General features: G+C 48.2%; 1 protein-coding gene across 2 annotated transcripts in view; it reads left to right on the top strand.

Annotated features, from left to right (window-relative positions):
• Positions 1-14238, top strand: part of ACLY (ATP citrate lyase) — a gene marked incomplete at both ends in the record, with an annotated part of 30143 nt that extends 15905 nt beyond the window's left edge. For both annotated transcript variants that reach the window (XM_084239292.1, XM_084239291.1), the window contains 13 exons: positions 717-821; positions 1665-1861; positions 2477-2558; positions 3335-3445; positions 6595-6722; positions 7270-7363; positions 9590-9744; positions 10831-10981; positions 11152-11295; positions 12880-12993; positions 13334-13416; positions 13698-13774; positions 14144-14238. In XM_084239292.1, the coding sequence (XP_084095418.1) occupies positions 717-821; positions 1665-1861; positions 2477-2558; positions 3335-3445; positions 6595-6722; positions 7270-7363; positions 9590-9744; positions 10831-10981; positions 11152-11295; positions 12880-12993; positions 13334-13416; positions 13698-13774; positions 14144-14238 (1536 nt within the window). The remainder of the gene's footprint in view (positions 1-716; positions 822-1664; positions 1862-2476; positions 2559-3334; positions 3446-6594; positions 6723-7269; positions 7364-9589; positions 9745-10830; positions 10982-11151; positions 11296-12879; positions 12994-13333; positions 13417-13697; positions 13775-14143) is intronic.
• Positions 14239-15485: the final 1247 nt, after the last annotated feature.

The following is a 15485-nucleotide window of genomic DNA, read 5'->3' as shown; positions in this document are numbered from 1 at the left end:
CCTCAGGGCCAAAACCTCTACTTCACCTGTTTTTATAAATAAAGTTTTATTGAACCACAGCCATGCTCATATTGTCCATAGCTGCTTTCATGCTGCAAAGGCAAAGTTGAGTGGTTACCACAGCAGTCACATAACCAACAAAACCTAAAATACTGTTTGGCCCCTTATGGAAAAAGTGTGGCTGTCTCCTGGCCGAGAGCCCAGTGGAGGTGGTTCTTAGCTCTGGCCCGCCCATCCCTGTCCCCACTGGCTTTCTCTCTCAGTCTCTTGTCTGATTATGGAGGCACCTCATTTCTGTCACATGTGGACCCTGTCCTCTGGGGATATTGGAGGCCTAGGGCACAGTGGAGAAAGCCACAGCTAACTGCACCAGGACAAACGGGGAACAGGTGGAGATGAGTCTTGTGAATTTTGAGATTGGAGATAGTAGAGCAGCTTTGAATGTAGTAGGTCTTTCGAAACATTTGCTCCTGCTCAGTTACTGTACTGCTGCGGTATTACCAGTGGAGATTAGTTTTGAGTGTCCTAGCCTCCCTTTTAGGGTGAGGATTGGAGTAATCAGGATAGGGACTTCCCTATGGGAAGAGGGGGTGCCTTTGTTAACATTGCTTTGTTCTTAGAGCCTGAGAGGCCATGGAGGATGGGGTATTGAATGGTTGCTGACATGTTGCCTATGGGGCAAAAGTTAACAGGAAGGCACTGTTCTCATCCTCTAGATCCGGACCATTGCCATCATAGCTGAAGGCATCCCCGAGGCCCTTACCAGGAAGCTGATCAAGAAGGCGGACCAGAAGGGAGTGACCATCATAGGCCCTGCCACGGTGAGCATCCCTTCCATGGTCCTTGTTTAAGTTCAAGGCTACCGTCAGGGCCCTCAGGAAGCTCACTTGTTGACTCTCCCATCTCCCTTGTAGGTTGAAAAGATTTAGAGAGGACCTGTTGAAAGGCAATCTGTCCATTTCCAGTTAATTTTTAAAGGACTCGCTCCTTGGTTCATTTCAAACCTTTTTAGTTTCAAGGGGCTAATGGGAAGAATTATTGTTTGAAGTGTCTGTCCACCCGTCAACAGTTCCTTTCACTACAAACCAAAGAAAAACCTACCAAGAGGGCTTTTATTTCTTTTCTTTCTTTATCGAGGTGACATTGGTTTATAATACTGTGTGATTTGGGGTGTAGGTTCCCACCTCCCCAGATGGATGTTACCACACCGGCCCCAAGAAGTCTTATTTTTGACCCCCAGATCCTAACCTGAGAAATTTCTCTATTCCTTGTTTGTTATTACTTAGTCGTTACATTAAAAAATTGTCTGAAGCTAGAATTTTGAACTAAGCAAGAGACTTTTCATCTGACAGACGGGGGTTGACGTTGAGCAGAGGCGCACACCTGTGCTACATGCTTTTTTGATGGACACTGTGGTCCCTTGACATCAAGGAGCATCCAGACCCCACCTGTGCATGCCTGAACCTGCAGTAGCCATGGCTTCTTTCTGAAGTCTCCTGGGGGAGAGGAGACCCTCCCTCCACAGGAAGCCCCATGTTGGGGGGGTACTCTCCGGCATTTTCTCCCCTGCCTGGCTAGCATAATACCGGACTTTGCAATCCCCTGGGCCCTGCGGTCAGGCAGGAGCTCCTCTTCCTCCCTGACTGCTGTTTCTGCCCCTGCAGGTTGGAGGCATCAAGCCCGGTTGCTTTAAGATCGGGAACACTGGGGGGATGCTGGACAACATCCTGGCCTCCAAGCTCTACCGCCCCGGCAGTGTGGCCTACGTCTCGCGTTCTGGGGGCATGTCCAATGAGCTCAACAACATCATCTCTCGGACTACCGATGGCGTCTATGAGGGCGTGGCCATTGGCGGGGACAGGTGACCAGCGGGGGGGACAAAGGAGCCTTCTGCGCTGAGAGCTGCTGCCAGGAGATGGGGCCCTGTCTCCCCTGATGTCTGCTCATGGCCACTAAGTACCAGGCACAGGGGTGTCACTTAAGTGCCTAGGATAGGGCAGCGCTACCCTTAGCTCAGGGCTAACGTGAGCATAAGATCAGACAGTACAGGGAAAGGTGTTTTGGACTTTGGGGTAATTCTGTTTCTTGCCAGTTGTGGCCATAGGGAGGCAGCAGAGTGCAGCACTCAGTGGGACCCCGTCTGAACCCACTGAAGGGCTTATTCACCTCCAATTCCTTGTTTACCAGCTGTGTGTCCTGGGTGGCTTCTTACCTTCCGTACATTTCCAGCATCTTTTGTGTCAGATGCGAGTAACAGCACCCACTTCATGGGGTTGTAGGGAGGATTAACTGAGGTAATATATACAAAGTGACTTTTAATAGGACCTGGCAGGCTCCCTGCCCTCTCTGGATTCTCACGGGGCTTCCATACCACAAAACCCTATAGCATAGCCTCTAGGAGAAGCATGCTCCCTGCACCTGCGCACACACCTCCCCAGTCCTTCCCTGATCCCGTATGTCATCCCTGTTCTCACAGGTACCCAGGCTCAACATTTATGGATCATGTGTTACGTTACCAGGACACTCCAGGAGTCAAAATGATTGTGGTTCTCGGAGAGGTAAGTTATTGGGTAAAAGACATTATTTTTCTGACTGTGAAAGTCATGTATGATCTTAGACTTTAAAACATTCATGCATTTTGGTTCTAGATAACTTAAAATGACAGTGCCTGGTAATCCTACCCCGTAGACTCTGGGGCCTAGAGCATGTCACTTTTAACACCGCTGTGTTCTGGCCTGAAAAAGGAGTCTTGCCTCCTGGTCCCATAAGATTTTTTTTTTTTTTCTTTTTTTGTGGGACCCTTGTTGGCGGCTGGGGAATGAACTGGCGCTGCAGAGGCTGCGGGCAGCCTCGCAGCCCAGCGCTCAACCGCTGCGCCACCAGGGGAGGCCCCCCCCTAAGATTTTTGTGTCAATAAAAGAGAAGCCTGCACTAGCAGCCCATGGTCTATAACTGGTGGGTGGTGGACACCTGAAGTGAAAAGTCTATTTAATTTAGGAAAGTCTTCTCATCCCATCCCTTAGTTATGCCTCTGATCAGGTCAAATCATCTTATACACTTCGATCAGGAAGGAGTAGGGTTGTCCAAGGGATGCCCTGAGGGTGCCCACTGTCCCTCTACAACTCTTCCTTGTGTCCGGTCTCAATGTTCTGGACTCTTATTTGGCAAAGCCCATGTCCCCTCTTTTTTCTAGGTTATGACTTAGGACACTTGAGAACTTCGTCCCTGCCTGACTGGAACAGATTTTCCTGCTATAGTGCTGCTCTCGCTTGGGGTGACTCACGATGGGTTCCACTAACTTGTGGGCTTTTTCTTATTCCCTATTCTTTGGTAGATAGGGGGCACTGAGGAATATAAGATCTGCCGAGGCATCAAGGAGGGCCGCATCACCAAGCCCGTGGTCTGCTGGTGCATCGGGACTTGTGCCACCATGTTCTCCTCCGAGGTACGACCAGCAGGGAGTCAGAAGGCCTACAGAGGGCATCTGAGGTGAACACGTCGTCATCTTATGACAGCTAACTCCATCGAGAAATGGCCAATACTTACTTGGTTACTACAAGGTCTAGTTCTCCAGAGTCTTGAATCTAGTTGGAGAAGACAACTCCTCATCAGATTAAGGCCAGAACAGGGCTCTGAGTCCTGGCTCAGAGTAGGGAGTTAGAACCTACCAGCTGGAGGAGCTGAGAAGGCTTCATCGAGACAGAAACACTTGAACTGCGTATTTAGGGAAGAGGAGTTTGCTGAGCAGAAGGGGGACTGGGGAAGGAGAGGACACACCCCAGGCTCAGAGTTGGGGAGGGACATGGTGAGAAGTTCTGTGTGGGGAGGGGCGGGAGGAGAGGAGGTTTGTTCTGGATGCGTTAATGTGCTAGAATTCATGTGACAGTGCCAGCGGCATCCAGTAAGTGCAGGAATCGTGAGTCTTAGACAACGGCCTCTGAGTGGTGTGTCTCCTGCGGGGTGGGATAAGCCAGACAGCTGCCCCTGTGCTCCAGCTTAGACAGCCCTGTGTCTTGAAGATGTACTGCCCAGTGCTGATGTAACCGAGGGACACAACCACCTGCCTCCTGTCAGTCATCAGGAGCTAAGCAAGCTCCGCACGTCAGGCCTTGTCCTTGCTATGCGCACTGGAAGACACGACTTGGCGTTCAAGGCCTCCTATAACAACAGTAATCCTACCCTTATACCCTTGTGCCTGCTACCAGCACACCTGCCACACTGTCTTTCTCCCTTCAGATCCCTGCCTACCTCAGAGTGGCAGTATTTGGTCAGTGGGAAATTGCACCTGTCCTTTAAACCAGCAATTCCATTCCTGTAAATTCACCCTGTGGATAAGCATGTAAAATATGCAGGATACGTGTACAAGGATACACGCTGCAACTTAATAGTGGCAACAAATGGGCACCATGTATGTGATGGCCAAGAGGGGACTATAGCAGGGCACAGCCATATATTGGGAAACTGGGTCAGCCTGAAGCATGGAGTAGGAGGGTCCTGCTGGGTTACCTCAGGAAGAGTTGGTGATAGGTGAAGTCTAAGACAGGGCAGGGCACAGTGCATGCCATTGTGTGTGTGCACATGCATGTTTCCCAAGCAGGTCGGGGGCATGGGCCAGAGGTCATGGCATCCTCCCCATCCTCAGGGGTGAGCTGAACTTTCACAGGCTTTCCCATCAGAACTTGATGGATCTGAATGACCAGAGCAAGTCATTCATCCTCTTTATACCCCAGTTTGCTGAGCTGTGAATGGGGATGACACTCACCATCATCCCGTGGGTAGGCAGGTCCTAAGAGGCATTCACTTGTGCTTTTCAATTAATTTTTTTTAAGATTTATTTATTTATTTTATACAAGAACCGGGGTACAGGCCAGATGCATGGGAGGGTGAGAGGACTCACCAGAGACAGAGCAGGGAACAGAACAGGCAGACTGACGAAATACACTGCTGAGGGGAGCAACAGGCGAGACAGGAGAGGTCTGCCGCGCCATGTGGGACCCTTGCCAGCCGGCCAGGATAGAACTGGTGCTGCAGAGGCTGCGGACAGCTTCACAGCGCGGTGCTCAACTGTCTGCGCCACCAGGGGAGGCCCTCCATTAATTTTTGATGAAAAATTTTAGGCATAGACAAATGCGGAATAGTAGTATCGTGACGGTCTGGCTAATAGGTGAATTTTGAAATGGAAGAGTCACAGGACCTTGCAGAGCTTTGCGCCCTGTTGATAAGCTGGGTTAACCAAAATCTCCAAATAGCTCCCAGGAAAAACTGAATTAGCATGTGGACACCTGGGGGGAGACAGTGGGGTAGTGATAAGGTGGCTTTTCCGGAAGTGTTTTCCACAAAACATAGTGATGATTCTCAGAACAAAATAAACCAGATGCACAAAAATGGAGGCTTTATACACGGTGGACATGCAGTTGTCTCTCTCCCTGTAAACAATTTCTGGTTTTAGTTTTGAGAAGTTTCAGAATTAAGCTAGTTTAACTTCCTTGAAGCCAGCATGCTCTCAGTTTATTTGCCTGCAGAACTATTCCTTCCCACCCATGCACCCATGCAAATCGAGTCCCACACAGGATGCACTGGAAACCTGCACTTAAAGGCACGTTGTCAGCAAGCATTGCTCACCAGAGCCACCTGTCCTAAGCTTTCAACACTTAAAGCCCTTTTTGTTTATAGCTAGTGGTTAAGAGCACAGAAGCCAAATTGCCCGGGTTCTTATGCTACCTGTGTCGCCTTGGGCAACTTACTTTACCCCTCTGTGCTTCCACTTTCTTTTTTTATGGCAAATAGTCATAGCGACGGAATGATTAAATGGGAAACACTTTTAGAGAATTGCCTGGACAGAATAGGTGTTATTGAAACAGGTTAAGTATTATACTGCCCACCATATCCGCCCTAAGCCAAGGCTTTGTACGAGATGTTCTGTTATGCCAGTTCATTCTCCCGTGGCTTGATCAAAGGCACAGTTAGCTCTTGCAATTGGTTTTCTCTCCCCCGTGCTCACTTCCTATAGTTGGTCTGCCCCCAATTCCACTGGATTTATAGTTGACCTCAGTGCACACTCAGGTCGAGGGGGGCCGTGGCTTACTGGCTGCTGTGTGGGACTATATGCCTGGTTGTACAAAATCTGATTTTTTGAAAGAATGTAGGAATTTGTATTTTTGCATGAAGTCATCTTTTTTTTTTAAATATTGGTACCTGTTATAAAAAGCATCTATGGGACAGTTAGCATGTGTGAGCTCAGCCTAAGGTTGCCAGTTTGTAACTTCTTTCTCATAAAGCTCAAAGCCACTCCTGTTCATCACCTTTGCCCCAGGGGAAGTCCAGGGACAGTGTCTGGGGTGGGCTGCCAGGCTTTGTATCCTGGTTCCAGTACACACCAGCTGTGTGACCCTGAGTAAGCACCTAAACATCTCTGCGCCTCCGTCTCCTCGTCTGTACAGCGAGAGTCACCATGTCCCTATTTAATGAACCCGCGTGAGGCAGGAATAAAGCAATGCAGGTGTGGTGTTTGGCGAGGCTGGCCTTTTTCTGGTGCCTTTGTTCTGTCTCAGGGGACTAACAAGCCTGGTGAATCTGCTCTCCTTTGCCTTCCAGGTACAGTTTGGCCATGCTGGAGCTTGTGCCAACCAGGCCTCTGAAACTGCAGTAGCCAAGAACCAGGCTTTGAAGGAGGCAGGAGTGTTTGTGCCCCGGAGCTTCGATGAACTTGGAGAAATTATCCAGTAAGTGCATCTTGGGTGCCAGCCTGTCCCTCCGATGGAGAGGTGCCCGTGTCCCTGGTCCCTCTCAGGTGTCTTGTGCAGCTGGCAGATGGGCCAGATCCCTTCCTTTCTCTTTGGCTTTTGTCTTGTTTTAGTTTGTAGAGCAGTGGTTATGGGTTGTACAGGCTGGTGCCAAAACACGTTCAGTTTCCAAGCCTAACTGCTTGTGGGCCGTCAGTGAGTGGGTGAACACAGAGATGTTTAGAATGTGTCCCCTCTGACAGTTACTGCATAAGCTGCCATCTCTCCCCATTCCTCTCCTCCATTCTTCCTTGGCCTCCAGATTCAATTTTCTATAAAGCCCCATGCAGAAAAGGGGAGCAGGCTCTTTAACAGAACTTTTTCATTTAGTACTCAGGATTCCAACTGGTGACAGTAAGCCTTTGACAGGAAGGGGTGCAGAAGAAACCTAAGTATTTGGGTGAGAAGGAGGAGTGTTCTTGGGATGACATAGAAGAGCCCAGAATAAGATCCATGTCTTTTCTCCTGCTTCTCCCCTGCCTCCCAGGTCTGTGTACGAGGATCTTGTGGCCAAAGGCATCATCGTACCTGCCCAGGAGGTGCCGCCCCCCACGGTGCCAATGGACTACTCCTGGGCCAGGGTGGGTGTCGTGCATGTCCTTGACTGTGGGCAGAGGAGGTTTGGTGGTTAAGGTGGTGGGGTCTGAGTGGATTTGGCTTAATCCTGGGACCAGGCCCACCCTACTACTATAGCATCCCTGTCATCATTGCTCTGGGCTCCAATCCACACCCCTCAGGGAGGCTTCTCCAGATACCTGAAGAACCAGCAGTGATCACTCTTGAATTCCAGCCCCTCCTACTATGCTGGAGCTCATGAGGTGGCCCGGCCCCTCTGACCAGCAGGTACAACAAATGCAGGCCCAAGCGGGCACAGGCCTGGGTGCGTCTCCCACAGCTATGTGGCCTGCCCTGGGGGTGGGGGAGGCAGTCTGTATCCCCTAGCCTTGTTTGTACTGCTAAGGAGTTTTGGAGTAAAGCAGAGATTAGTGTCCAGTCTGCCTCCTTCTCTAAGGGGTATAGCTCACGGGTAAATTTTCTTAATATTAAAACACTCTTAGAAATCAATTTTCAAAAGACTAGTGATCCACTCAAAAAATAGGTAGGAAATGGCCTTTCAGCGTGAATAAAGGCTCAACCTCACTCATTATGAAAGGAATCAAAATTAAAGCAGTAGGTACCCATTATCCCATCACTGTCCACTCTTTGCGTGGGTGTGGAGACCGGGGCATTCGTTTGTTGGTAGTGGTTGAAATGGGCACCACCTGTCAGAAAGGTAGTTGGATAACAACAGTCATACCTAGTGGCGCACAAACCTGATGGCCCAGCAACTCCATGTCTAGAGAGTGACTTCAGAGACTACTTTAAAAAAGTTATGGACTTCACTTTTAAAAAGTTTTAAATCAGGGCCCCCCATAGATGTGTTCACATAGACGTGGTTATTATCAGCGGAGGACGGGCTGGACTGTGGCGCTGTCCTCTGGTGGGTTACTCCACAGTGGTCAAGTGTGTTCCCCATGTATGTAGATAAAAGTAGAGACAGAGAGGTCCAGAAAGAGGTCCACTGAACTCACCAACACTAAGGCAGGAAAGCAAGATGGGATAGAGGCCAAAGTCAGTGTTTATCTGCTTTGTTTTAAATGTTTACAAGTTTGCAAATTTTAAGAAGTTTAGTATTTCAAACTTTTATTCATGTTACTTGGGTAGTGAAAATGTCACTTTCAAGCATTTTTTTTTTTATCTTTTTTAAAATTTAGTTTTCTTTTTTTAAGGACATCTGGACTGATTAAAGCTTTTTTAAAGTCAAGTCCATAAGGGATATTGAAGAAGTGGGCAAAGTGGGTTGGTGCTATCTGCCCAACTGTGGGGAAACCAGAAACCTGTGCTCCAGACCTGGAAATAGATAATTCAGGAGCTCTGTCCCATGTCCTCCTGTGGGTAGAGGACATTGAGGGGATCCCCCATTTCCACAGTCTTGGGCCTTGTTACATTATCACAGGGGGCAGGGTTGGCTTTTTGTGAATTGTTTTTAAAATTTCCTCTTAGTGGGCCTCCCCGGTGGCGCAGCGGTTGAGTGCTGGGTTGCGAAGCTGCCCGCAGCCTCTGCAGCGCCGGTTCGATCCCCGGCTGCTCCCCGGCCACAGGAGGAGGGTCCCACATGGCGCGCAGACCTTTCCTGCCGCCCGCTGCTCCCCTCAGCAGTGTACTTCGGTCCTTCTGCCTGCTCTGCTCCCCGCTCTGGCTCTGGTGAATTCTCTCACGCTCCCACTCTTCTGACTGTACCCAGTGCTTGTATAAATAAATAAATAAAACAAAATAAATCTTTAAAAAAAAAAAAAAGGTTTATTAAAAAAAAATAAATAAAAAAAAATAAAATTTCCTCTTAGACTCATTCTTCTGTGTGACTTCACTTATGGAGTCTCTGAGCCTCATTTCCTCTGCTGTGACATGAGTAATTCTCCTTTTTTGAGGTTAAAATGAACCAATGGCTATAACTTGCTTAGGGCACAGCATGGCCCCACACATGCTCGGTAAAGAGCAGAAATAGTGCCCAGGCTGAGCAGGTCCCACGGGCACGGCTCTCCTATCTGCTGTGCCCCACTTTACTAAAAGGGCTTTAGCACTTCTTTCTTGGGAGGAGTTTATCTGAGAGGTGATGCTCGGCTCTCTGAAGTTAGGACATTCTTGAGACATCCAGGGCACCCCCTCTGCAAATTTGATTCTGAGAGCGCAGAAAAGGCGGTGGGCACTTCTGGAGAAATCTCTGTGCTCACCATAGACTTACTTCCTCTGCCCCCATATCTGCTCAGGAACTGGGCTTGATCCGAAAACCTGCCTCATTCATGACCAGCATCTGCGATGAGCGCGGACAGGAGCTTATCTACGCAGGCATGCCCATTACTGAGGTCTTCAAGGAGGAGATGGGCATCGGCGGGGTCCTTGGCCTCCTCTGGTTCCAGAGAAGGTGAGTGTGGGGGCTGCAGACGCTAGGGCCCTGCCTCTCAGCGTGAATGGTTTTCCCCTGATGTGGGCATGGGAGTGGGCATGGGCTTGCCAACTTGGGGAGTATGTCCAAGGTCAGTCCAAAAGGCTAGAGGAAAGAGATGGGGGCTGTTCCTAAGTCTTCCAAGGACAAAAAGGCCAAACTAAACCAAGAGAGGTAAATGCAGTGACGTCATCAGGGATCATGCATCAGCCCCTTTCCCTTGGGGACTTTTAAAGAAAGGGAGCAGGGTTAATGCAGTAAGGGTGGTAAGGGGTCAGTGGATGGATTTGGTCACTTAAAGAGTGCAGACCTGGCGGAATTGCTGAACAGGTGGTGTTAAAGCAGCTGTGTGGTATCCTCTGCAAATTTGTGTCAGTCTGTGAGGAAAAAAGTTTTTTTCTGCAGCTCCCCAGCATAGCCCTCCTCTGGGACTGCCAGCTAGTCAAGGGGGCCAATGAGTACGTGATGCACAGAGTCCTGACTTGGAGGTGGCACTGGGCATCTGGCCAGGTCAAAGTCTTGGTTGGTTTTATGCCCTCACCTGTGGAGAGGTGGGCCTTGGTCCTTTCCTGAGAAAAGTTCACAGGTTGTAACACCTGAACAGGTTTTGCTCTGTCTACTCTTGTATTCCCATGTCTCCAGGCTTTGTTCTTCATTGTCAGTTGGGAGGTTGAACATTGTACAGGAGGCTTTAGGGGCCCCTACACTGTAAAGGAACAGGGGTCTCACCTTTTCTGTCCGGCCTATAGGGGGCAGCCACCAGTACAAGTGGAATTCTGTTGTAGCCATTCATGCTGACAACTGCCCTCAAAGAAGAGATCACACACCCTGGAACTAACTCTGTTAAAAGCAGTATTAGATGTTAGTCAGGTGCAAAGCTGCGCAGGAATCAGGAGTTTTGCCTTGGTGCTGTGACAGTGTAGACATGGATCCAGAGATTGCTGGCCCTCTTGAATTGACTTGTTCAGAGAAATGGAGAGAGCAGGAGCATGGCCTTGTGCCCACACCTCCTGCTCAGCAGCTTGCCTCTGTTCCAACCCTCTGCCCCTTTACCTGCCCTCGTAGGTTGCCCAAGTACTCCTGCCAGTTCATTGAGATGTGCCTCATGGTGACGGCTGATCATGGGCCAGCCGTGTCCGGGGCCCACAACACCATCATCTGTGCTCGGGCTGGGAAGGACCTGGTCTCCAGCCTCACCTCGGGGCTGCTCACTATCGTGAGTACCGTCTCTCGGCCCACAGAAGGGGTGCTGGGCTTTGGTGTGGTGCTGCTTGACTGCAGTGGGTCCTGGAAGGAGCCCCTGAGGGCAAAACCCTGTGCAGGGAGTGGTATGTGAGACTGAAGGCAACTCCTGCCAACAGCAACGTGGACTTGTTTCTCCTCCAGGGGGACCGGTTTGGGGGTGCCCTGGATGCAGCAGCCAAGATGTTCAGTAAAGCCTTCGACAGTGGCATTATCCCCATGGAGTTTGTGAACAAGATGAAGAAGGAAGGCAAACTGATCATGGGCATCGGTCACCGAGTGAAATCCGTGAGTCATCCCCCTCCTTCAGGGACCGGGGGATGCCCTCCTTCAGGGCAGACGGTGACCAGAGAGCATGGATTTAGTTGGGAACACCCACACTTTCAACTCCCAACATGCAGAGATTCCTGTGTACAGATAGATGCGAAACAGAAGTCAGCTTTTTTTCCCCCATTGTAAAACAGACTGCCCTTCGACAGTTTGTATAGAAAATCCAAAATTTGGTGTGAAAATAAGATAAGCTGAAATCTTGCTAACTTCAGTTTTCCAGTTTTCTTCTTAACAGGAGAAAAGACTGAGGTCAGGGCTAAGGGGATGTATCAGTCGCCTGGTGCTAGATAATGCAACACATGGTAGTAACAAAGCATCCTAGAAAGCCCAGTGACTTGCAACAGCAAGGCTTTGTCTCCTGTTCACCCTGCAGCCACAGCGGGCTGTGGTGCTGTCATGTGCGCTGAAGGAGCGGCCCCCATCTGGGGTGGCCCAATCTCATGGCAGAAGGGAGACTATATTGGTGGAACCACATGGAAGTTCTTTTTTTTTTTTTTAAAGATTTATTTTTTATTTATTTATGCACACAAGAACTGGGGTGCAGGCCAGAGGTGTGGGGAAGGGGTGAGGGGATTCACCAGAGACAGAGTGGGGAACAGAACAGGCAGATCGACTGAAATACACTGCTGAGGGGAGCAGTGGGCGAGTCAGGAGAGGTCTGCTACACTATGTGGGTAGCTCCCTGGCCATGGATTGAACTCTTGCTGCAGTGGCTGGTGATAGCTTGATAGTGCTGAGACTCCCTTGCGCCATCAGGGAGGCTCCACATGAAAGTTCTTAAAGCTTTTGCTCATGAGTTGCACAACTCATTTGCCCTCACATTCATTGTTTGGCTGATGGCCAAAGCAAGTCAAACTGCTAAGCCTGATGTCACTGGGAGGAGTAATACTCTGAGGGGAGAGCCTGATGGGAGGGGCCAAGGGATGAATATTTTAGTTAATAGTAATCTCTGTGTGTCCTGATAGTGAGTTGTGTTGAGAAACCGAAGGGAAAGAGAAGAGGGTCTTACAGGAAGACCCTTACAGCCTCAGGGTCCTTGGCTTTGTTGCTCTTAAACCTCATGTAGTCAGTCACTCCACTGAGTATATGACTGACATTAATACAAGAGGGTCAGCGTGTGACCCTGACCCCCTGTTTCAGGCATCCAGACACTCTGCTAGCTCGGGATAAACATCCAGAGGTTGTTTGATGAGCAAGGGCTGCATTAGTATCAGGGAGGGGGTTGGTGCTGAGGGATGTTCCATCCTGGCTTTGCTGAACTTGGCTCTGCAACCCCAGCCCCTGTCCCCAACTTAGGCCTCCTTCGGCCCATCTCTTGGGCTCCTTTTCTTAGCATGTCTCTTGGCTAAGGGAGGAGATTGCCCTGGTACCGGGACCTCGCATATGCTGAAACCACCTGTGACAGCTCATTGTGCAGCAGGGTCTCTTAAATGATAGTTCATCTCCATTCATTGCAAGGCCAGAGTTTTTCCTAAAATTTCAGGGGCGCTATGAGCTGGTGGGGTACATGGCTGATGGCTAGAACTTTGGGTCACTTTCTAGATAAACAACCCAGACATGCGAGTGCAGATCCTGAAAGATTACGTCAAACAGCACTTCCCTGCTACCCCCCTGCTCGACTATGCGCTGGAAGTGGAGAAGATTACCACCTCAAAGGTGAAAAAGGGAAATTTCCTAATTCCTGAATCATAGTTTTGGGTGGATTTCTTGGGGGATATGAGAGTCAGGTTACCTTTTGATTGTGCAGCTAAAATCAAACCTCATTTCCTGGAAAATTTTGCTTCTGTTGTGTGCATCCAACAGACATGTATTAACAGACATGTACTTAGGTGTTAGGTCCTTTGCTAGACATTGGGAATTGAACTAAGACAGCCAGTCTCCTAACAGGCTCGTGGGAAGTTTAAAAATGGTGGTGAGAATTCATAGTAATAGTGGAAAATTATAAGGAAAAAAATGAAAAGTAATGACAAATGCTTTGAATTTTTTGCCTTCCCAGAAGCCAAATCTTATCCTGAATGTGGATGGTTTCATCGGAGTTTCATTTGTGGACATGCTTAGAAACTGTGGGTCTTTTACTCGGTAAGCTTTGCAACTATTTTCTTCTTCATAATGTTATTGACTTTTGTTCTTTCCTCCCAACTCTGATAGCAATGCATGCTCATTATAAAGATTTAGAAACTAGAGAGAGGTATGAAGAAGAAAACAGAAATTGCCTCTATTCCTACCACCCAGAACACATTCCACTTTTCTACTTTGATACCAAAGAGAGTCAGTTTCTCATCCCTGACAGAAATCTCACTGTGGAGAGGAGGCCAGTCACGCAAGCCATTTTAAAACTAGAGGTTTATTGTGTATTGCAGGGAGGAAGCTGATGAATATATTGACATTGGAGCCCTCAATGGCATCTTTGTGCTGGGAAGGAGTATGGGTTTCATTGGTGAGCAAGTTGTTTTTTTTTAAGAATTCTTTTTCCTCTCAACTGCACTGTTAAGTTACACACTTTTACCCACATGGTGAGTCTGTGTTGTCTTAATCATTATTCATAATCCTGCCTTTCTTTAACTTCCCCCTTATTTTTCTTTGTCTATGTTCTTAGAAATGACTTTGATTGCTAGCCCAGAAAAACAGAATTAAATCCAACCATTCTCTTTTACAAAGGTTCTGGAACAGATCCAGATTTACTTCCCCATTTCTTTGTATTTACCTTTTTGTTTTAGAAAGATGTCCCTTCCATATCCTTCTCCCCCCACCAAGCTTTAACAAACTTACCGGGTCTTAACAAAAAGATGCATTTGCTCCGTTTTAGGACACTATCTTGATCAGAAGAGGCTGAAGCAAGGGCTGTATCGTCACCCGTGGGATGATATTTCATATGTTCTTCCGGAACACATGAGCATGTAACTGAGCCAGGAACCCTGTTGCAGTAAAGGGAAGACAAGAACTCCTCTTCCCGGGAAATAGCGTGCAGACAGCTGGCACTGGAGCTTGCTCTATAGGATGGACCTGGAACATAAACAGCCACTGGTGTGCAGGCACCAAACACCAACCCACAGGCTAACACTGTTCAGTCCATACAAAGAAGCTTCATATTTTTTTTTTATAAGCATAGAAATAAATACCAAGCCAATACTTGTGACATTTGCTCTGTTACCTGCTGTATTTATTATCCAAAAGCATCTAAGCATTGTCAGGATAGTGTTTTTCCTCATTGTAGGGCGTTATGATGTTGTTGGTTGGTTGTTTTTTTTTTTCCCCATTAAAATTTTTTTTTTCCCTTGGAGGGAGAGAATTTTTGTCTTGTTTTCTCCACCTCCCTTTCTTCCTTCTCAAATGCCATGAAGAGTGTTGTATTATTCTGACCTTTTTATATGTTATATGTTAAGGGTTTGTTTGGTATCCCTCTGAAACATTCCATGTTGCAGACCAAAGTCTGCTTATGTCAGGGGGATGGGACCACTGCATCCTCAGCCATTGTCACAAAGTATGTGCAGTAGTAATTTAAAATGTAAAGTTGTAACATACATATGTTTAAAATGGAAACACAAAGCAAAAAGCTGTGAAATGTCTTGTGTCTTATGTTCTCTGTATTTATGCAACTGACTTGTCTATTACCTTGTGGGTCTCCAGCCAGTTTGCATCTGTAATCCACAAAGACTCTGGGCAGCTGCCACTTCACTCTCTTCTCTGTATTATCATAGTTGGTTTAAATAAACTATATAGTAACAATGAAGACACACTGCTGTCGCAGATTGTCCATATCCCTTCATCTGAACTGTGCTCTTGAATAGTTTTACTATGTGTAGTTTTTAAAATGCTCCCTCACCCTTCAAACCAAAAAAATCAAAACTACCTTAAAAAGCGCTATCTTCGGGGCCTCCCCGGTGGCGCAGCGGTTGAGCGCAGGGTTGTGAAGCTGCCTGCAGCCTCTGCAGCCGGTTCGATCCCCGGCTGCTCCCTGGCCACCAGAGGAGGGTCCCACATGGCGAGCAGACCTCTCCTGCCGCCCTCTGCTCCCCGCTCTGGCTCTGGTGAATTCTCTCACCTTCCTGCACTTCTGATTGTACCCAGTGCATGTATAAACCAAACAAACAAATAATAAATAAATAAGACATGCCTCTAGAAAATTAAAAAAAAAAAAAAAAGCGCTC

The sequence above is a fragment of the Talpa europaea genome, assembly GCF_964194135.1.
Source record: "Talpa europaea genome assembly, chromosome: 7".
Classification (NCBI taxonomy): Eukaryota; Metazoa; Chordata; class Mammalia; order Eulipotyphla; family Talpidae; genus Talpa; species Talpa europaea.
This window is presented reverse-complemented; position numbering and strand designations above follow the sequence as displayed.